Here is a 22,284-nt window from a genome sequence, read left to right as displayed (position 1 = left end):
ATGCAGGCAACTTATGAATAGATAACCCAACATCAAATCCAGCAATTAAATACTGACAAAATTCAGCAAAGTTCTGCAAACAATTTTTTTCTTAGTGATACTTGTAGTTAAAGCTCGGTCATGCAGCAACCAGGGCAACGGTGCCGTGCTCTGTTGCCCTGCTTCAAAGGAAGGGCATGGATGAGAAGGAAGCATGGACATAAAGGAGATGAAGGTGATTAAAGGGGGAAAAATAGCATTTGCACATAGAAAGCACCAACAGCAATCTGCCAGAGGCTCCTAGGTTGCAGGTTCAATTGCACCAGTAGACTAAACAAAGGCTTAGTTGTAAAATGATCGGAGTTCAGTACCAAAGAGGAATCAGTTCTATAGACTAATGACAACATGAAGCACAAAAGTGCACTGCAAACAGGAAGAAATGTAAAAGGTTGCGTCTGCATGCAGGCAAACAAAGTTCGAGCTTTGACAGGCATGTCAGAAGAAAGTACTGCTGTAAATCACTATAGGTGAATTTGTTTTCATGGGTGAAAATTTAGTAACTTGCTATAGGTGAAATAGAGTGCCCCAACTTGCAGAGGTGCAACTCAAGATAGATGCCATGCGGAGGAGAATAGGAACTAGACATAGGTGTGAACTGAAAACAACTTGGTATTCTAAAGAAACAAAAAAAATGTTGCACGGAAAAGAATGACAAAATTCGGATCCGTAGCGAGTAATTCTCTGAGGTAAGTGCATTAATCCAGAAAGCAAAGTTCCATAGATTGGAGGGATTGACTTGATGGCCACAGGTTGGATGGATTGACTTGATGGCTTTGGAAAGGGCTTCACTTATGCAGGACAGGATGCAAGGATTGTGGCGTGGATAGAGCAGAAAAGTGCAGCGTGGCCGGGTGAAGGGGTTTTCAGATGTGATGGACCAAAGGAGTACAATGCAGATCACAACAAGGGTTGAAGGCATAGCACAGATATTGCTCCATCTGTACATGACAAAAAGTATTACATAATCCATCTGTCCATAATTACCATCCCATGATAGTAATAGCAACCTCTATTTAGTTTCTCTGGAAAAGCCTTCATTAAAAATATATGATTGAAAGAAGTAGTATTAATAGATTTGTCAAGAAAAATATTTATAATATTTGCTAACATAATCATATAAGAATAATCAACGATTATAATCACTTTGGTAAAAGTAAAAGAGGATTCAGTCTAAAGCAGTTTTTGTTGGTCGGTAAATAGTGCTCATCAGGTGAACTGTAGCCGTTGGATTGTCTCCAAGCGCTCCGGATGAAGAGAGACGACTAGAAGCAGTAAGTGGAAGTGAGCAATGAGTTCATTTAACGACTCGAGCCCTTAAATCTCCGGTGAATGGCCAGATGTGCATGATACCGTTTCGGGGCCTGGCATGTGTTTCAGGAAGACACGATGAAAGGTTAAGACAGTGACTAAGCAGACGACTAGTGTGGCCTACTGACCATGTTCCCAAATCTGATGGACCAAAAGCACTTCAGGACTCGAGTCTTTAAATCTCCAATGAATGGCCAGATGTGCACGATACTGTTTTGGGGCCTGACATATGTTTTAGGAAGATACAGTGAAAGGATAAGACAGGGAATAAGCAGACGACCATTGTGGCCTAGTGACAAGGTTCCCAAATCTGATGACCAAAAGCTAGTGCACAATGCTCAGTGCAAAAAAGGGTTAATGGCATGGCAAAGAAAATTGCTCAATTCCAGCCAAGCTGCAAACTACGACACAATCAATATGCCATCATTAGCATCCCATCAAAGTACTACCAATCTCTATTAAGTTCAGCAAAATTCTTGCTAAAAAAGATGCATTGTGAGGTGCAGCAAGGATTATCCTGATCTTAAAAATGCAAATAATACCATTTGGTACGTCATTCAAAATAGCTTGTGATTCTGCATTTAATTCAAAACTTTAGTGTCGTATATTTATTATAAAGAATGAATAAATTTTCACATCGGAAACCAAAAAGACATTTTTGCATCTTATATCTAAAGATAATTTTCATATGAAATCAATAAAGATAAATTTACAACTGTAACGGTGAGCACATAAGACTTCCAGATAACACAAGTCCTGCTTGACTGGAATAAATGTGTCTAAGAAAGAACACTACAAAGATGAACTGGCAGCAATGTCCTGATTTAAACTTGTAGTCAATCTCCATTATCTTCGCCATAAAAACTGAATCAATTGTTGTGACTTATGATCCAGTGTTTTTTATGATTTCGCAATACCCCTAGAATTCTACTTATAGTGTGTTAGATCCTCCCTTTCACTTCTCTAATTACCTCAAGAGGGCGCATAGGAAAGGCAAACAAATTAGCTTGATCAGCTTTGCCACAAGCACAAAAAAAGCAGCAATCACCAATCACTAAACTATGTAACAAATACTTACTGATCACATTAATGAGCTAGGAAGTATCAGACAAGCTATGTGATAGTTATAACTATAAATGAAAGGAAGTACTCCCTCTGTAAACTAATATAAGAGTGTGCAGCAAGGATCTAAACGCTCTTATATTAATTTACGGAGGGAGTATCAGACAAGCTATGTGTCAAAAACGCTTTTATATTATGGGACTGAGGGAGTAGCATGCTACAGAGGGCTTACCACTTGACACTGTCGGTGATGATAATAACGATGGTGGGAAGTTGCAATATACTTCGGACTGTTTTGGACATGAATAACACACCCTCTCAAGCTGCAATGTGTCGACGTCCTGCGTGTAACAACCTTGCTTGTCCGACGAGACTCCGACATAATATAGGAGCAAGTGCCTCCCGACTGCACCCTCGATTAAGCAGTCAGAATCCAGCGAGATTGTCTTCTCCATCTGCCACTGGGTGGAATTCCCACCATTGTTTCGCCACCAAACGGTATAAATAAGGCGTTATGTGTCCGGTTTAGGCACAAACATCAGAGTCCTGCCTTGGCCTGCCTCCGCGATGGCCACATCATCGCCCAAATGTCTGGCACAGGGTGGGTGATCAACCATGGAGAACTCCATCTTAGGGATGTCAAGCACGAGCAATTTTTCAATCGAACCTGAAATCCAGTAGAAGCAGCCATGTGCTTAATGGCGTGACACGAACCAAAACTTCCATGTCGATAACTGTAAGCCAGATAAGCTCCAAATCAGGGGTGTAATGGCTCGCCATTGCCCTGTGCAGGAAGAGAAGACAAGGGCCACCGGTTTATTTTCAAGCACCACCAGCCAGATCACTCTGAACGACGTCTCCTCCGTTGCGTGTGCCTCTTCTTCGTCGTGGCCGGAAGGGACGAGGAAGCAATCGGCAAAGCCCCCCCTTTCTATCAGGAGTTGGACCGCAAACCGAAGCGGCTACGTCAGCGGGGATCGGGGGAAGCAGGAGGTACTGCCGGTGCAAGGGGTCGCACACCACCGTCTCCTTGAAGAGGGGCTCGAAACGGCCGGGTCTGTCGAGGAGGACGCGGCCGTCGCGGACTTCCCGCACCGTCCAGTCCAAGGAAGACCCGGGGAGGAAGTCGAAGTCGGCGGCGACGGCGCTGGCCGCCGGTGCGGAGGGATGAGGCGGCTCGGCGGGGTGGAAGCCGCTGTAGTCGAGGAAGCCGAGGAGGGGCGGAGGGTGAAGCTTGCGGAAGCGCCGGAGGAAGGAGCGGTCGGCGACGAGGCGGCGGAAGGAGACGCAGGCGGCGGAGGCGCGGATGAGGTCCTCTGGGGTGGGAAGGCGGAGGAAGATATCCGCCAGGACGGCGGCTGTGTTTGGGAGTTAGCACGAGACTGGTAGGCGACGAGAGCTCCTAGCTGACGCTCGCGAGCGTCAACCACACGAGCTTCCGCGCAGGCACACGATCAAAATGGGCCGGCCCATTCAGTGGCGTCAAAACGAGCTGCTATTAATCCAAAAAAAAAAATGGGGCATCGAGGAATCGAACTCGACACCCGACAGTAGTGGGCAAGCGTCCAATACCACTTGAGCTGCTCCCTGTTTAATGTATACACGCCACGCGAATTTCTAAGAACTAAGAGCAGCGGAAGAAAAAAATCAAAACTTTTGACCATTAAACATTTTTTTGATATATGCTGAACAATTCTTAAAAACATACTGAACATTTTTGTGATATACACTGAACATTTTGTAAGTACACAATGAACATTGTTATAAATACGTTGAACATTTTGTTAAATGTGTGATTATTTTTTTGTAATACACAATGAACATTTTTATAAACGCAAGGTGAACTTTTTTGCAATATAGTTGAACATTTTCTTAATATACGGTGAACATTTTTTGTAATACACAGTGAACTTTTTATATAATACCAAAAAATGAGAAGAAAAAGGAAAATAAGAAAATAAATGAAAAGGTAAAAGGGAACAAAAAAGCCATAACAAAACCACTGAAAACCGGACAGAACAGTGAAAAGACCGGAAGCAAAAACAGCACAGAAGAAAAACGAAAAAAAACACGAAACAGCGAGGGAAAGCAGCAGGGAAGGGATAAACAGGCGAATCCCGCACGTGGGCCGGCCCAACCAGACGCTAGCCTCAGCGAAGGCACGACGTTTGGACGCTAACGAGCGTCATATAGGATCCACCGTAGGCGACGGCCTAAATGGGCTGTAGAATGGGCAATCTGCATGTCGGCTGAAAAATGTGTTGGACTGGCTATGGGCCGACAAATTGAGATAGATGGACCTGTCACTCGAAAAATAATAATTAAGATGGGCCTGTGTGCGCGTAGTGGCATGACCAATGTTTATAGGAAAGGCCCCTCAAAAAAAAGTTATAGGAAAGAACTCTCAAAAAAATAAGTTATAGGAAACTGTCTCAACTCTCTCTCTCTCAAAAAAGGAAATTGTCTCAAAAATCCTAAAAAAGAAAGGAATTGTCTCAAAAGAAAAGTTACAGGAAACCCTTTATTTCAACCGACTGATTCTAGCTGGCACAAACCTTCTCGCGAGTCGTCTGATCGAGTTTAATCGTGCAATGCTGGTGTCTCCCACATGCCCGCCTGGACAACACCACGGGCCCAGCTTCGACCCCATCACGCTCAACTGCCTGGCGTCTCGAGGACATCGTAGCAAGGGTGTCGGATCCAGGTGCTACTCAGGCAGTAGCTGATGAAGAGAGGCCACATGACGGCGAGCCACGACGACGACGGGAAATGGAGGTGCGCACGACGATGATTGAGAGAATCGACAATAACGCTCCGTCGGCGCAGGTATTCCACATGCCTCGCCCAAAACGAGCTAAAAATGCTAGGTCTTGGTGCAAAATCAGGGGTTCGATGAGCAGCACTTGTGGGCGGAGGGGGGGGGGGGTCAACGGCACAACGATTATGGGCCAGAGGGGCTCATCGCGAGTGGTTAGGTCAGGGGCGATTGGGGGGTGGGGATGGGGGTTGCCGCTGCAACGTAGAGATCACGCGTGTGTGGTGGCTTTCCTTTGTTTTCTGAGTAGTGAATCCGCAGCTAGCGCAACAAATCCCAAGTGAGATCAAATCCAGTGCGAGAGCTGAGAGGGGGTGATCTGGGGCTTCACAGTAGCATGAATGTTGTTCTCCAGACGGGTAGTTGTGCTTCATTTGCAGCAGGACTTGAATGTGCCTTTTCTTCAAGTCATGGGCTTAATTTCACCTAACTCGGAGTGGTGTTTCAATGCAGCACGGACCTACTGTTTTTTTTCATCTTTCTAGGATTCCTTTTGTCAAAATGAGGTTGCTGGTTACATGCATGGTGTGCTGTATAGTATGATAATATTTCATTAGTAGCCTTGTTTCACAAGCAGTGTTACATTTTGTATGAGAAATGTATGATAACTCCCGGATGTCCCTACACCCTCTGTAATAGAGAAGCAAATAAAGTTACGAACAAGCTCGCTAGATTAGCTAGATTTTCTTCTACTGCTCATTGGTTTGAGGAGCTTATGAATGAAATTGTACATTCATATCAGTTGAATAAAGTTCATATGTTTCTCAAAACAAAAAATTACCATGTTCATTTCGATGTAAGATTTATTGCCAATTTTTTTTTGAGAAATTGATTTATTGCTTGCTCATAGAGCGGAAATGAAGCTCGACAACGACCCATGCATAGCTGGCCAAACGGGTCATGCTAACTAGGCCGGCCCATAACACGCAAGAACGGCACGGCCCAGGCACGGCATGGCCCGAGCTAAATGGGCCAGGCCCGGCACGCGGCACGCCATGGGCCATGCCTGGGCCTAGAGGCTAGGCACGCGGGCCGGCACGGCATGACCCGTTTATTTATTTTTTCTAGAAATTGTTTATATATATATAACCTAAATTACAGCCCGATAGGCCTAAAATACATCCCAACAGGCTAAAAAAACAGGTGGCCCGGCGTGCTAAGCGTGCCACGGGCCGGCCCGTTTAATAATCAGGCCGTGCCTGGGCCAAGGAGCGACGCATGTGGGCCGGCATGGCATGGCCCGGCTATTAAACGTGTCACGGCGGGCCAGGCACGATTAGCACGGGCCGGCCCGTTTGGCCAGGTCTGGGCCCATGGCCGGACCGCATACGGCCCGTGACGCCATTTTCACACAAACCACCCCGGAGTCCGACGAGACTCTTCCCTCCATTCAAACCGACCTCGCATCGCAGTCCAGGCTATAAAACCGAGAAAGCCGGAGCCGCCAGGTACCCAGGCGCAAAAGAGCCATCCTCCTCCTCCTCCGCCGCTCCCCACGTCTCACCCCCAACAGGCTAGGGTTTCTCCAATGGCGGCGGCGGCGGCGGGCTCCTCCAGGCGCGGGCCGATGGACGACGACAAGCTCACCTTCGAGACCTCGGCGCGGGTGGAGTTCGTGGGAAGCTTCGACGCGATGGGCATCCGCGAGGACCTGCTCCGCGGCATCTACGGCTACGGCTTCGAGAAGCCCTCCGCCATCCAGCAGCGCGCCGTCGTCCCCATCATCGCCGGCCGCGACGTCATCGCCCAGGCCCAGTCCGGCACCGGCAAGACCTCCATGGTCTCCCTCTCCGTCTGCCAGGTCATCGACACCAACATCCACGAGTAAGCCCATGCCCACCCCCCTCCCTCTGCTACCCTCGCTCTCGCTAGATCCTCAAACTTTCGTCTTGGATTGCCGTCGCCCGATGCCACAACCTGTCTCGTTAGCCTAGATCCGTTCCAGTCGTGTTCTCGATTTTGTGGTGGCATGTGTGATTTTGCAATAGATTTGTGGGTGGAATCTGTTAAAGCATCCGCACGCTAATAAACTGTTAAAATTATATCCACAAACATATTTCTGGAGTAGTTTCTTTATAACTGTTACTAATTACTAAAGGACTGTGCTAACGACCAGTCGACTGGTCGTTAGCGACAGATCCGGACGATTCCACTCTCGATGTGGGAATTGATCCACCGCATCTTCTTTTTTCTTCTAGCGCAATAAAAAGAATTGGCAGAAGTGGGGAATCGAACCCACCACCTCTTGGTAGTCCGCAGTAGTTCACAACCACCAGGTCTAGATTGAGCCAGTGATTAGATTAAGGTTAGATAGTATTTGTACTGCTACTTAGCGTGACCTGGTAACGAATATTTGTTCTTTCTTTCCTTTTATATTTTTATCCTATATAGATGGCCCGGCTGCTCTGTTAATATTTACAACATCATGGTAATTTTAACGTAGTAAAAATTGTTGACATATCATGATAACTTCGTTGTAAAAAGCATGCCAGGGTACAAAAGTTTTTTTTTGCGAGGGTACAAAAGTTATCAACCATTTGGTACGTAACTTATCATGCTTTTTATACATAAGTTATCGGGGAATATTTTAAATATTTTTTCTTGGGTCAAAGATACGGCTGGATGTTGTACAAAATTATTATACTTTGCAGTCTGTAAAAATCATGATATTTACACAAAAGTTATCAAGAGATGTTTTTAAAAACTTTTTTCTAGGTCAACATTATCGTGGTGTTTGTACATAAGTTATCATGACAGCGGTACATAAATTATCATACTATTTACATAGTAATTATCAGGGTATGTTTCAAGCACCCCTCGCGTTGAAATATTACCATCATATTTGTATCTAAATTATCAGGGCTGCAGTGCATAAATTATCATGTCATTTACACAACAATTATCGGAGTAATGTTTTCCAAATAGAAAATTTTCAAAGTCAAAGTTATCAGCTATGTTGTGTGTATATTATCATGTTATTTGCACAGAAATTACCGGCGTATGATTTCCAGCAACTTTTATCCTAGGGTTAAAGGAGTTACCACGGTGTTCTTACGTGGGTTATCAGCTCTGTTGTGTGTATACTATCATCCTATTTACACAGAATTTATCAGGGGTTGTTTTTCAATATTTTTTCTCGGGTCAAATGGTTACCAGAGTGTTTGTACGTGAGTTATCAACTTTGTTGTGTCTATATTATCATGTTATTTACATACAAGTTACCGGACTAGATTATTTAACATTTTTTCGGGTCAAAATTACCAATGGTATTTGTATGTAAATTATCAGATCTACGATGCATAATCATGCTATTTACCCATAAGTTATCACGGTCTTTGCATCATAATTTACTAGGTCCGCATGCGTCAAATACCATGCTATTTACACACAAGTTTCCGGTTTTGTCGGCTGAGAGAAACGGATCGAGTTGTTTTTCCTTTCCACTCATTTAATAAGGTATAAAAAACATGTAATCTGCATAGAAAACAAGAAGAGAGAGTTAGCTCAGTTGGTAGCGTGCTATGGCCTCAACCAACAGGTTCTAGGTTTGATTCTTGCTAGCGCCCTTTTTTTCTTTTTCACGTGCGAGACTGAAAAAAAAAAACAGATCGAGCGATTGTTGCGCGGGAGACTGGAAAAAAAATTGTATCGAGCGGCTGTTGCGCGGGATGAGCGGATCGAGCGGTCGCCAGATTGTACGTGCCTGTTGCAAACCACCAGCCGACTGGTGGTTAGATTTCTCGATTACTAAATCATACTAGTATCTTTGTATTTTTAGTTCTGTTAAACTATAAAATTCAGATCTCCCGGTACTGTTCTTACACTTTGCTTTACACTTGGATAGTATTGTTATTAACTAGTGTCAAAAAGTGTCTTACATCATGGGATGGAGGGAGTAGTGTACTTGTTAGAACGTATTTTGCTAAGATCAAAGCTGACAGTAATGTTCTTACACCCTGGTTTACACTTGGTTATCACAGTAATGTGGAGCAGTTTATTTTGTATTTTTTGTTATGCTAAATTTTAATTTTCAAAGACCACCAGCACTGTTATTACTGGTCTGTTATTACAACCTAGCTTTATTTTCAAAGCTGCACTGTGGTTCACTTGGATTTTATTGTTATCACAACCTAGCTTTGTTGTATTTTTAGTTCTTTGTAACTGTAATTTTCAAACATTCCATTACCGTTCTTAGACTGTGGTTTACACTTTGGTGTTACTTGTTGCAACTTAGCTTGCATGTAATTTTAGTCATTCCTAACTGTAAATTTCATACAACTTAGTGCTCCATCTACACTTGGTTTATAAGATTTTTACTGCTTTCTTTTGTTCTATCTGTCCCTCTTAAACCATGTAAGCTTTGAATGCCAAATTTATGTTGTACCTGCAGTTTGGGTAACTGCTATTTCAGTTGATTTTACTGTAGTTTCAATAAAACTGACTGCTCCATTTGTAATTTTTTTTTTGCCTTCTTCCTCACTGTAAGACTCGCTGCAGTTAGATTGTGTATTTGTTCTTCCTAGGTTAAAAATGCAAATGCTCCTGTATTTGGGTCAATTTCAGGCTGTATGAATCAACTTAGTCAATCTGTTGAAACCACATCATCTCCCCCCTTGCAACTTCGTTTTTTTTTTGTTTGTCACTGTAGAACTGCTGAAAATTCCTACATTTTCATCATTTGTTTGTAGTAATTTGATGGAAAAGTGCATCAGAGCTTGCTACTGTTAGACAACATAGTGTCCTGTGTATATGCCTTCAAACATATGTTTGTAGGAATTTCTTTTTCTTTAGAACTGTAATTGCTTGTTTATTACTCTGTAACTTTTACATTTCCTACCATCAGTGATTCTTTCAACATGAAAGAAGATGCAGAGGAATTGTTTGTTTTTCAGGAAAGTTGAAGGGTGGCTAACTCCAGGTGGATGTTTTCTTTCAGGTAACTCTCCTAACTTGTGTTGTTTTGTCCTGATGTAATAGCTTCAATTTTGTTTGTCTCCGCAATCAATTCCTTTGATTTGCTTTTCTGATGTCGCTACTTTTCTTAAGGATGTGCATATCTCTTGGCATAGCTTTGGGCTTTCCTTGTTTTATGGGCGAACATTGTGGTTCCCCATCTGTGCTAGCGCCACCACATATTTATTTTCTTATGCTTTTACCAGTGTGTTACTGTGCGATTCACCATTGTTTACCTCTGTGGGGCACTAGCTTTGATAATGTATAATATAGCACTTGCTCAGAAAGTGAAAGCTCAACTTAATATTGGGTACAACTTTGATTCTGCAGGGTGCAAGCATTGATACTGTCACCAACTAGGGAACTTGCCACGCAAACAGAGAGGGTGATGCAAGCTGTTGGGAACTACATGAGTGTCTCTGTGCATGCCTGTGTCGGTGGCAAAAGTATCGGCGAGGATATTAGGAAGCTTGAGGCTGGAGTGCATGTTGTTTCAGGAACCCCGGGCAGAGTATGTGATATGATCAAGAGAAGGACCTTGCGCACAAGAGCCATCAAGCTCCTGGTCCTGGTTAGTTTGCCGTTGCCATACTGCATTTTTTTTTTGTTTTCTCCAAGTTCTACAAGTAGTAACATTCTGAAGGGGAGCCTTGGCGCAGTGGTAAAGCTGCTGCCTTGTGACCATGAGGTCATGGGTTCTAGTCCTGGAAACAGCCTCTTACAGAAATGTAGGGAAAGGCTGCGTACTATAGACCCAAAGTGGTCGGACCCTTCCCTGGACCCTGCGCAAGCGGGAGCTACATGCACCAGGTTGCCCTTTTAGGATGAAGCCGATGAGATGTTGACCAGAGGTTTTAAGGATCAGATCTATGATGTCTACAGATACCTCCCCCCAGAACTTCAGGTCGGTCATTGAAATTAAACCTTTCTCAAACTACTCTTTTGTGTAGTTTATCAGTCGTCTTGTCATCGTGCTGATGCTTTTTACTACAGATTTCAAGTTGTCACCTGCTCATATGTTTATCTCTTTCACCTTTCTGACTTATCAGTCTGTCTTGCACCTTTTACTATAATCATCTGCCAGTAGCTAGCCATGAATGGTTTGTTTTTAACTATGGGGACAGATTTGTGTGCTCCTCAGTTTATTGTTCCTTTCTGTTATTCTTTGTTTTTTTTCAGCATGTTATTGGTTGAGCATTTGTAACATTCTCTAAGCAGGGAACTGTTAATGGGAAAAGCGGGCATTTTAGAGTTAAAACTTAACATGAGCACTAAGCCTCATGGCTAGAAATAAAGACATCTCCCTGGCAGAGATCTCATACTTTTCTAATTGCGTATTTTCGAACCATCTGCAGGTTGTCTTGATCTCTGCAACTCTGCCCCATGACATCTTGGAGATAACTAGCAAGTTCATGACTGATCCAGTCAGGATCCTTGTAAAGCGTGATGAGTTGACCCTAAGAGGTAAATGTCACCACTTGTTTTGCTTTAGTGCATTTTGTCCTACTTAGCACTTACATTTTCTTACATTTTTCATATCATGTTTGTAGGGCATCAAACAATTCTTTGTTGCTGTTGAGAAGGAGGAATGGAGGTTTGATACGCTGTGCGATCTTTATGATACACTGACCATCACCCAGGCTGTCATTTTCTGCAATACCAAGAGAAAGGTAATGTATAGCTCAGTTGATTGCTGTTGGTTGCACTATTAAACTGCAGCGATGTGCTTCTTTGACTCAAAAGTGTATGAAATATTGTCCAGATTTGTTAACCATGTCCAGTTGACATAATTGATGGTTCACAGCTTGCTAAACGATAGTTGTTCCCTTTTGGCCAGGTGGATTGGCTTACTGAAAGGATGCGCACCAACAACTTTACCGTATCAGCTATGCATGGTGACATGCCTCAAAAGGAAAGGGATGCGATTATGAGTGAGTTCAGGAGTGGCACGACCCATGTTCTGATCACAACAGATGTTTGGGCTCGAGGGCTGGATGTTCAGCAGGCAAGTCTTGGTACCCTTAAGCATGCTGTTGCATGATTCTTATTTTGGTTACTGACTGAATGTATTTGCCTTTGTTCAGGTCTCTCTTGTCATTAATTATGATCTCCCGAATAATCGTGAGCTTTACATCCATCGCATCGGTCGCTCTGGGCGTTTTGGGCGCAAGGTAAAGTTACACACCCACCCCTCCTGCGAAACTCAAGTCACCCCTCTTATGGGACTGCCTAGGATTGTTTTTGTTTAAACTCTATGAAAAGTCAATATGTAGCGTGTGACTCGCTCATCTGAAACAAATGTTTGCTCTCTGCATCCCAAATATTTGCACAATTAATACTCTTGTTGCTTGACCTATATGAAAAAAAATTATGTGCAGGGTGTGGCGATCAACTTTGTGCGCAAGGACGACATCCGCATCCTGAGGGACATTGAGCAGTACTACAGCACGCAGATCGACGAGATGCCGATGAATGTCGCCGATCTGATCTGAGCTCTGGACCGGAGCGGTCTCTCCCTCTCTGGCTCTGCGTGTGGGATTTGGTTGATGTTTGGTCATGACGACAGTATTGCGGTTTCCTTTGTTGCTTTTCGGCGGGTATGAACAAACATGAAGTGTTCATATTCTTTCTTGGAGAACCAGCTCTGGCCAACGTGGCAGGCACTCTGCTCACTGAACTTGTTATTTTAATTAGTTTTTGGAATAATGCTTAGTTCTATCTATATTATGTTTTGGTGTTTTTGTTATAATGCCACGACCCTATAACTTGATTGGGTTGCCACTTGTATTTTTTTTTCTTTTGTTGTGTATATTTTCAAGAAATGCAAGTTGCAACGTGCCAGGCAGTTAATTACGAGAAAAGAAAATATATGTAGGTCGTGTCGTGATGAGCCCCGACCATTTAGCTTGCGTTTCATCAGAAAATATATTCATGGTGCACTTGTCCATTATAAGGAGAAACAGATCCAGAATACTCAAGCGGCAAGCTTGACATCCACAAACTATAGGATAAGTGGCAGACAAAATTGAGCACCCCCTATACAAGTTGGTACTCTATTGGAAGGAAAAGCCAGAAAGCAAAGAGGTTTGGTTTATCTATGGTGGAAGGTTACATTTTCCAGTCGGAACGACGGAGCTCTAAAATTTGTTGTATGTGTATAGGGAGGGGAAATTAGTGATGCACTTTAGATGTTGAAGTTCTCATCTGTGATAAACGACGAGATGAAAACAAAGCACCACAAAACATCTCTTTCTTTGAAACAATTTTCATTTGTGATGCTTTGTTTCTGGATTTATGTAGAAGTTTGGGCGGCAGGTCAACTAGATCGTGGCTTACATGGCTAGCCCGACGGCAAAGTATTCTAAGTTAGGTAGAAAACTTACATATATGTTAATGTTTAGAACTTCAGTTTATTTTCTGCCTGTTTCTCAGTGTGCTGAGTTTACTCCTGTTTGCGTCTGAAAAAAGAGTTTAATTATGTTTAACCATTTTTTTGCTAGGAGTAATTTTGATTTTTATTCCTTTCTAACCAACGTCTGAGGCCACATAACAAGAAGCATAATTGTTCCACTACATATATCATGTTGATTTGATTCGGGGATTATGACTCTTTGCTGGGGAACTGCACGGCACTATGTTTTGAGTACATAGTATTAGGATTGAAGTCTGCATGATCCTACATATTGTTAATGATAAGCTGACCTGAAGTACATGTTCCTTCTTCTTTTTTCCTTCGTACAGATCGGTATATTTTAGCTTGATATACTATTACGTTAGGAATCTAGAATTGTTCCATTTTTTTCCTTCTGAATCTAGGTCCAAGGAGGTACAACGGCTGTTTTTTTTCTCCCTTTTGGTTGTGCCCTTGTTACTGTTTCTAAATACTAGTGTCTTAAGAGCAGTTATTTATTTACATTGCTGGTAATAAAGCTGAGCATTACCATGCTTCAGGGTTGCTTCCAGAGATGACTAAAGATGCTGTATGTACATTGCTATGCATGTCAGCAAACCTGTTCCCCATCACATTGATGGTTTATACTTTATACCCATGTTCTGCCTCTCCTTTTAATTTATACGTATTTAAGGCCCTGTTCGGCAATCCATCGCCTCCCAGAATCTGCGGAGTGGCTGCGCTTGGTGATCTCCGACGACATGAAGCTCGGCATGGTCTCCTCCTCCCAGTACCGAGAATCATCACGGCTCGTCCCCGCAAAACCATCATCAACGTCGTCGTCCAGTAACGCCCCCTCCGGCGGCCACACAAACGCGGGCTTCACCAGCGGCACGTCCGGCAGCGGCGCCGTCTTCGCGACAACCTGCAGCACGTTGGCCAGGGTCGGCCGGTCCGATGGGTTCGGGTTGCTGCATGACAGGCCAAGGAGCAGCAGCCGGGCGGCATCGTCGGCGTCCAACCCCGCGTCCAGCAGCCTCCCCTCTTGATGGAGCCACCAAACCCAATCGACCAGCAGCGGGAACTCGTCGTCCGCTTTGCCGAGGGACCTCCTGCCGGTGACGACCTCGAGGACCAGCACCCCGAACGCGTAGACGTCGGTCTGCCGGGTGGCCTTGTGGCTGACGGGGTACTCCGGCGCGATGAAGCCCCAGGTGCCCGCGACGCCGATGTCGGTGAAGGAGTTCTTGTCTAAGCCGACGACCCGCGCGAGGCCGAAGTCGCCGAGGCGGCCGCGGAAGGCCGGGTCGAGCATGATGTTGCTGGCCTTGATGTCGCGGTGGAGCACCGTGCGCTCGTACTCGTGGTGGACATAGTGCAAACTGTTGAGTAAATAGGCAATTTCTCGATTAAATTAATCCATGAGTAAATCACTAGCATGACATTGACTAAGTTGATGACGTACTCACTCTGATCTAAACATGCACGTACTAAGCAAACAGTAGACAAATCTACACATACTGCTAGTACTGCTAATATGAAAATAATCAGGAGCGGGATAAACGAGTTATACCCTCCAGTAGGCCACGCAGAGGCCGCGGCTTTGGTGGCAGCAGCGGCGTCCTCGGCGACCTTCTTGTCAGCTTCAGCTTTCTCGGCGGCGGCACGGTCGGCGTCGGTGGACATGGTGATGACGAAGGCGACGCGGACGTAGAGGAAGTAGACGATCGGAAGCGAGCAGTCGCGTAATCGCTGCCCAAAAACCTATTCGCCCCTCACCCCGTACAGGAACCAGAAGGGCGTGGTTTCGGAGACCTGCTCTCCCGTCGACCGTGTACGTGGCGGACGGGATGGAGTCACCGGCGGCAGCAGCAGCAAAGGAACGACGGTGGGCGTGCGCGTGAGCAGATGTGATCTGTTCGTGGCGGCTAGGGTTAGGAGACACCGCATACTTATAGGCGCAGCCGCGTGGAGAGACGTGGGCTCGACCCACGTCCGAGTCCGTGACAGCCCACGATCCGACGTCTCAGATCGTGGCCCAGCTGTCAGAAAACTCTCCGTTAGTGACTGGCAAAAATAAGCGCGTAGGTGTGAGCTCGGCTCGGCTCAATCCCGCAACCCGCGGCGCGTCGTGACGAGGCGTGGCGTGGCGAGGCGGGCGGCGGAGGAGGAGTGCGCGAGGGCCTCTTCTCTTCTCAAGCTCCAATAGCATGTAGAAGAGAAACCCTTATAAACCACTCCAACTCTCCTTCCACTTCCGGGGTGGGACTAAACTTCCCACCACACCTAGTGCCATATAACCCACATGGGCCCTTAGAGATTTTTCAGAAATTGCAATATGGGCCTAGAGCCCATCTCAGATTTCAGCAATCCCCCACCAGATCTCGAGGGCCCATTGTGTCCTCTGTTCCAATTGCTGTTTCGATATACCAGTGTTTCAGTAAAGACCTGTTAAGGTTGAACTTCACCTAGAACAAGTGGCTACACTCCTTCACAACTGAACAATGGACTATGCCTTGAATTGTCAGTTTGGCGTAAAGAAGTTTCACTACATGTCTTACTAGTACTAGGCTGCCGAAGGCTGACCCCTCGGGTGGAGCATATAAGTCACACTCCTGGCCTATTCATGAGCTTACTAGAGATCACCCCAATCTCATAGACTGTGACCAGCAGTCGGGCTCATATAGGTGTGTTCCTCCAAAGATCGCTCTGTAGGATAGCATCTTGCTTTTATAAGCTTTGGAACACATTGAGACCGTAGTCATCCTACCATACAGTATCGAGAGTATTGCATCTCCAACGGAGTGGGTTAGTATAGTTACTCTCCTCAGTTCACCACTGGCTTGTTTTCCCAGGTCCTAGTTCACGGGATCTCCGATCATATAGGTTGGGTTACCACCATGGCAACTCATGTGGGTCTCATACCCATCTCCCTCGATGCATTATCTATCACAACACGTGATAGCCCTTTTGTAAAGGGATCTGCCAGATTCTTAGCCGTATGGACATAGTCCAACGCTATCACTCCGGAGTTTCTTAATTTTCTGACAGCTTTTAATCTCATTCTTATGTGTTTGGTGGACTTCATGTTGTCCTTTGAACTCTTCACCTTGGTGATGACAGTCTGATTGTCACAGTTCATAAGGATAGCCGGAACCGGTTTATCAACCAATGGCAAGTCCATCAAAAGATCTCGAAGCCATCTCGCTTCAACACCAGATGTGTCTAATGCCGTTAATTCTGCTTCCATTGTCGATCTCGTTAAGATCGTTTGCTTGCAAGACTTCCAGGAAACAGCGCCACCTCCAAGAGTAAACATATACCCAGTTGTGGCCTTCATCTCATCAGCATCAGAGATCCAATTCGCATCACTATACCCTTCAAGTACCGACGGGTATCCGGTATAGTGAAGTCCATAGTTCATAGTACCTTTCAGATAGCGCATAACTCTCTCAACAGCATGCCAATGTACATCACCCGGTTTGGAAACAAACCGGCTCAGTTTGCTCACAGCAAACGCGATGTCAGGCCTCGTTGCGCTCGCTAGGTACATCAGTGAACCAATGATTTGAGAGTATCTCAATTGATCTTTAGCCATGCCTTTGGACTTTCGAATCAATACGCTAGGATCATATGGTGTTTGAGATGGTGTGCAGTCCGAATATCCAAAACGACTCAACACCTTCTCAACGTAATGGGATTGCAGAAGTGTGATCCCACCCTCATTATCTCTCAGTAGCTTGATGTTCAAGATAACATCAGCCACACCAAGGTCTTTCATCTCAAAGTTCTGAGATAGAAACGATTTGACCTCCTCAATGACTTTGAGGTTTGTTCCGAATATCAGTATGTCATCAACATACAAGCACAGTATAACTCCTTCGCCCCCACCATGGCGATAGTATACACATTTGTCAGCCTCATTAACAACGAAACCAACAGATGTCAGAGTTGTATTAAACTTATCATGCCATTGCTTAGGTGCTTGTTTCAGGCCATATAAAGATTTTATCAACCTACACACCTTTCTTTCCTGACCATCTATCACAAAGCCATCAGGCTGTTGCATGTAGATTTCCTCCTTTAGCTCTCCATTTAGAAAAGCCGTCTTAACATCCATCTGATGGACGAGAAGACCATGTGAGGCCGCCAACGAGAGTAATACTCGAATGGTGGTCAGTCTAGCCACAGGTGAATAAGTATCAAAGAAATCTTCCTCTTCTTGCTGGTCATAGCCCTTGGCCACAAGCCTAGCCTTGTACTTTTCAATCGTACCATCGGGCCTAAGCTTCTTTTTGAACACCCACTTACATCCCAGTGGTTTGCAACCATAGGGACGGTCAGTGATCTCCCATGTCCCGTTAGCCATGATGGAATCCATCTCGCTACGGACCGCATCCTTCCAGTAGTCAGCTTCTGGAGAGGCATACGCTTCTGAAATAGAAGTGGGAGTATCATCCACGAGGTACACGAAGAAATCATCACCAAAGGTCTTTGCAGTCCTTTGTCTCTTGCCCCTACCAAGGGTTTCCTCGTCATCCTCCTCGGGATTTTCATCATGTGTTTGTTCATAATATTCCATAGGGATGGCAGGTTCAGGAGTCTCCTCAGATTCCTGTCTAGAAGTGCTTTGCATATCTCTCATAGGAAAAATATCCTCAAAGAATGTAGCATCCTTAGACTCCATAATTGTACCGATCTTCTGGTCAGGTACCTCAGATTTCACTACTAGAAATCTATAGCCAACGCTGTTCTTAGCGTAGCCCAAATTAATGCAGTCCACGGTCTTATGTCCAAGCTTACGCTTTTTGGGGATCGGCACGTTGACTTTCGCCAAACAGCCCCAAGTGCGCAAGTACGAGAGTGTCGTCCTTCTCTTTGCCCATTTCTCATAGGGAGTGATCTCACTATCCTTTGTCGGAACTTTATTCAGGACATGACATGCCGTCAATATAGCCTCCCCCCACCATGCCTTGGATAAACCCGATGTATCTAACATGGCGTTAACCAAATCAGTTAGAGTACGGTTTTTCCGCTCGGCAACCCCGTTTGACTGGGGTGAATAGGGAGGCGTCCTCTCATGAATAATGCCGTGTTCCGCACAGAAGGAATCAAACTCACTCGAGAAGTACTCTCCACCACGATCTGACCGGACTCGTTTAATTTTCTTTTCAAGTTGATTTTCAACTTCTGCCTTATAGATTTTAAAGTAGTGTAGAGCCTCATCTTTAGTATTTAACAGATACACATAGCAAATATCTAGTGGAATCATCTATCAATGTCATGAAGTATCTCTTTCCACCTTTAGTCAACACACCATTCATCTCACAAAGATCAGAATGTATGAGTTCTAATGGTGCCAGGTGTCTCTCCTCCGCGGCCTTATGAGGCTTGCGAGGTTGCTTAGCTTGCACACATGAAAGGCACTTAGAACCTTTGGCTAAAGTGAAACTCGGGATTAAATCCAACTTGGCTAGCCGCGTCATAACACCAAAACTAATGTGACAAAGACGTGAATGCCAAACTTCAGATTCATTAACATTCGAATGAATATGGTTCACGACTTTATTACAAAAATCTGCGAGGGAAAGGCGGAACATCCCTCCGCTCTCATAACCTTTTCCAACAAAGAGTCCATATTTTGTAACAACTAATTTATTAGACTCGAAAACCAACTTAAACCCTTCTCTACATAGAAGGGAGCCACTAACGAGGTTCTTCTTGATGGTCTTCTTACCCTTCTTCTTAAAGTCGGTATTGTGTTGGACACCGTTCTTTCCCTTGGGCTTGTGGGAGTTGAAGTTCTTCTGGTTCACCATGTTGGCAACAGAAGTCCCTTCGGCCCCTTTTCCGTGCGAGTCTTTTGCCCTCGAATTCTGCTCAACACTCAGATGGCCAATGACATCCTCCACAGAGAATTCACGCCTCTGATGTTTCAGAGTGGTGGCAAAGTTCCTCCAGGAATTAGGGAGCTTAGCGATTATGCAGCCCGCGACAAACTTGCCCGGTAACTCGCACTTGAGAAGCTCAAGTTCCTTAACAATGCATATTATCTCATGAGCCTGCTCCAATACAGGACGGTTTTCAACCATCTTGTAATCGTGGAACTGCTCTATAATATACATCTCGCTCCCTGCATCGGCGGCCCCGAATTTAGATTCGAGCGCCTCCCACAAGTCCTTGGCGACATGCACATGTAAATATGCGTCGACCAGTTTATCTCCGATCACGCTAAGAACTGCTCCGAGAAACACAACGGTAGCCTCCTTGAACGCCTTCTCCTGTTCAGGAGCAATCGTTCCCGTGGAGACACCGGTGACCCAGAACACGTTCATAGCCGTGAGCCATAACGTGGTCTTAGTCTGCCAACGCTTGAAGTATGTACCGGTAAACTTATCCGGTTTCAGTGCAGCGGCAAAGCCACTTGCCGAGAAATTCCTACACATAATAGGTTTTTGGATTGTTGAGTAAATAGGCAATTTCTCGATTAAATTAATCCATGAGTAAATCACTAGCATGGCATTGACTAAGTTGATGACGTACTGACTCTGATCTAAACATGCACGTACTAAGCAAACAGTAGACAAATCTACACATACTGCTAGTACTGCTAATATGAAAATAATCAGGAGCGGGATAAACGAGTTATACCCTCCAGTAGGCCACGCAGAGGCCGCGGCTTTGGTGGCAGCAGCGGCGTCCTCGGCGACCTTCTTGTCGGCTTCAGCTTTCTCGGCGGCGGCACGGTCGGCGTCGGTGGACATGGTGATGACGAAGGCGACGCGGACGTAGAGGAAGTAGACGATCGGAAGCGAGCAGTCGCGTAATCGCTGCCCAAAAACCTATTCGCCCCTCACCCCGTACAGGAACCAGAAGGGCGTGGTTTCGGAGACCTGCTCTCCCGTCGACCGTGTACGTGGCGGACGGGATGGAGTCACCGGCGGCAGCAGCAGCAAAGGAACGACGGTGGGCGTGCGCGTGAGCAGATGTGATCTGTTCGTGGCGGCTAGGGTTAGGAGACACCGCATACTTATAGGCGCAGCCGCGTGGAGAGACGTGGGCTCGACCCACGTCCGAGTCCGTGACAGCCCACGATCCGACGTCTCAGATCGTGGCCCAGCTGTCAGAAAACTCTCCGTTAGTGACTGGCAAAAATAAGCGCGTAGGTGTGAGCTCGGCTCGGCTCAATCCCGCAACCCGCGGCGCGTCGTGACGAGGCGTGGCGTGGCGAGGCGGGCGGCGGAGGAGGAGTGCGCGAGGGCCTCTTCTCTTCTCAAGCTCCAATAGCATGTAGAAGAGAAACCCTTATAAACCACTCCAACTCTCCTTCCACTTCCGGGGTGGGACTAAACTTCCCACCACACCTAGTGCCATATAACCCACATGGGCCCTTAGAGATTTTTCAGAAATTGCAATATGGGCCTAGAGCCCATCTCAGATTTCAGCAATCCCCCACCAGATCTCGAGGGCCCATTGTGTCCTCTGTTCCAATTGCTGTTTCGATATACCAGTGTTTCAGTAAAGACCTGTTAAGGTTGAACTTCACCTAGAACAAGTGGCTACACTCCTTCACAACTGAACAATGGACTATGCCTTGAATTGTCAGTTTGGCGTAAAGAAGTTTCACTACATGTCTTACTAGTACTAGGCTGCCGAAGGCTGACCCCTCGGGTGGAGCATATAAGTCACACTCCTGGCCTATTCATGAGCTTACTAGAGATCACCCCAATCTCATAGACTGTGACCAGCAGTCGGGCTCATATAGGTGTGTTCCTCCAAAGATCGCTCTGTAGGATAGCATCTTGCTTTTATAAGCTTTGGAACACATTGAGACCGTAGTCATCCTACCATACAGTATCGAGAGTATTGCATCTCCAACGGAGTGGGTTAGTATAGTTACTCTCCTCAGTTCACCACTGGCTTGTTTTCCCAGGTCCTAGTTCACGGGATCTCCGATCATATAGGTTGGGTTACCACCATGGCAACTCATGTGGGTCTCATACCCATCTCCCTCGATGCATTATCTATCACAACACGTGATAGCCCTTTTGTAAAGGGATCTGCCAGATTCTTAGCCGTATGGACATAGTCCAACGCTATCACTCCGGAGTTTCTTAATTTTCTGACAGCTTTTAATCTCATTCTTATGTGTTTGGTGGACTTCATGTTGTCCTTTGAACTCTTCACCTTGGTGATGACAGTCTGATTGTCACAGTTCATAAGGATAGCCGGAACCGGTTTATCAACCAATGGCAAGTCCATCAAAAGATCTCGAAGCCATCTCGCTTCAACACCAGATGTGTCTAATGCCGTTAATTCTGCTTCCATTGTCGATCTCGTTAAGATCGTTTGCTTGCAAGACTTCCAGGAAACAGCGCCACCTCCAAGAGTAAACATATACCCAGTTGTGGCCTTCATCTCATCAGCATCAGAGATCCAATTCGCATCACTATACCCTTCAAGTACCGACGGGTATCCGGTATAGTGAAGTCCATAGTTCATAGTACCTTTCAGATAGCGCATAACTCTCTCAACAGCATGCCAATGTACATCACCCGGTTTGGAAACAAACCGGCTCAGTTTGCTCACAGCAAACGCGATGTCAGGCCTCGTTGCGCTCGCTAGGTACATCAGTGAACCAATGATTTGAGAGTATCTCAATTGATCTTTAGCCATGCCTTTGGACTTTCGAATCAATACGCTAGGATCATATGGT

At 45.4% G+C, this 22,284-nt stretch overlaps 1 protein-coding gene and 1 pseudogene across 1 annotated transcript; one reads left to right on the top strand and one right to left on the bottom strand.

Moving 5' to 3' along the window:
* Window positions 1-6,669: 6,669 nt before the first annotated feature.
* On the top strand, window positions 6,670-12,947 carry LOC123191014 (eukaryotic initiation factor 4A-III homolog B). Its single transcript, XM_044603764.1, has 8 exons — window positions 6,670-7,048; window positions 10,508-10,748; window positions 11,001-11,081; window positions 11,533-11,638; window positions 11,726-11,847; window positions 12,015-12,182; window positions 12,262-12,348; window positions 12,556-12,947. The coding sequence occupies exons 1-8, from the start codon at window positions 6,753-6,755 to the stop codon at window positions 12,667-12,669; spliced, it is 1,215 nt and encodes a 404-aa protein (XP_044459699.1). The 5' UTR covers window positions 6,670-6,752; the 3' UTR covers window positions 12,670-12,947.
* A 1,181-nt stretch (window positions 12,948-14,128) lies between these two features.
* LOC123186547 (probable L-type lectin-domain containing receptor kinase S.7) overlaps window positions 14,129-22,284 on the bottom strand; it is a 36,905-nt pseudogene continuing 28,749 nt past the window's right edge.

This window comes from Triticum aestivum, chromosome 2A, assembly GCF_018294505.1.
Source record: "Triticum aestivum cultivar Chinese Spring chromosome 2A, IWGSC CS RefSeq v2.1, whole genome shotgun sequence".
Classification (NCBI taxonomy): Eukaryota; Viridiplantae; Streptophyta; class Magnoliopsida; order Poales; family Poaceae; genus Triticum; species Triticum aestivum.
Note: the sequence above shows the minus strand (reverse complement) of the source record. Positions and strands in the feature narration are given on the sequence as shown.

What these genes read in the sequence shown, in the direction of transcription:
- LOC123191014 (XM_044603764.1), top strand. Translation starts at nt 6,753, where the DNA reads ATGGCGGCGGCGGCGGCGGGCTCCTCCAGGCGCGGGCCGATGGACGAC. An exon ending in CCATCAAGCTCCTGGTCCTG is followed by an intron (nt 10,749 to 11,000) that starts GTTAGTTTGCCG and finishes TTGCCCTTTTAG; the next exon opens with GATGAAGCCGATGAGATGTT. An exon ending in GAGGGCTGGATGTTCAGCAG is followed by an intron (nt 12,183 to 12,261) that starts GCAAGTCTTGGT and finishes GCCTTTGTTCAG; the next exon opens with GTCTCTCTTGTCATTAATTA.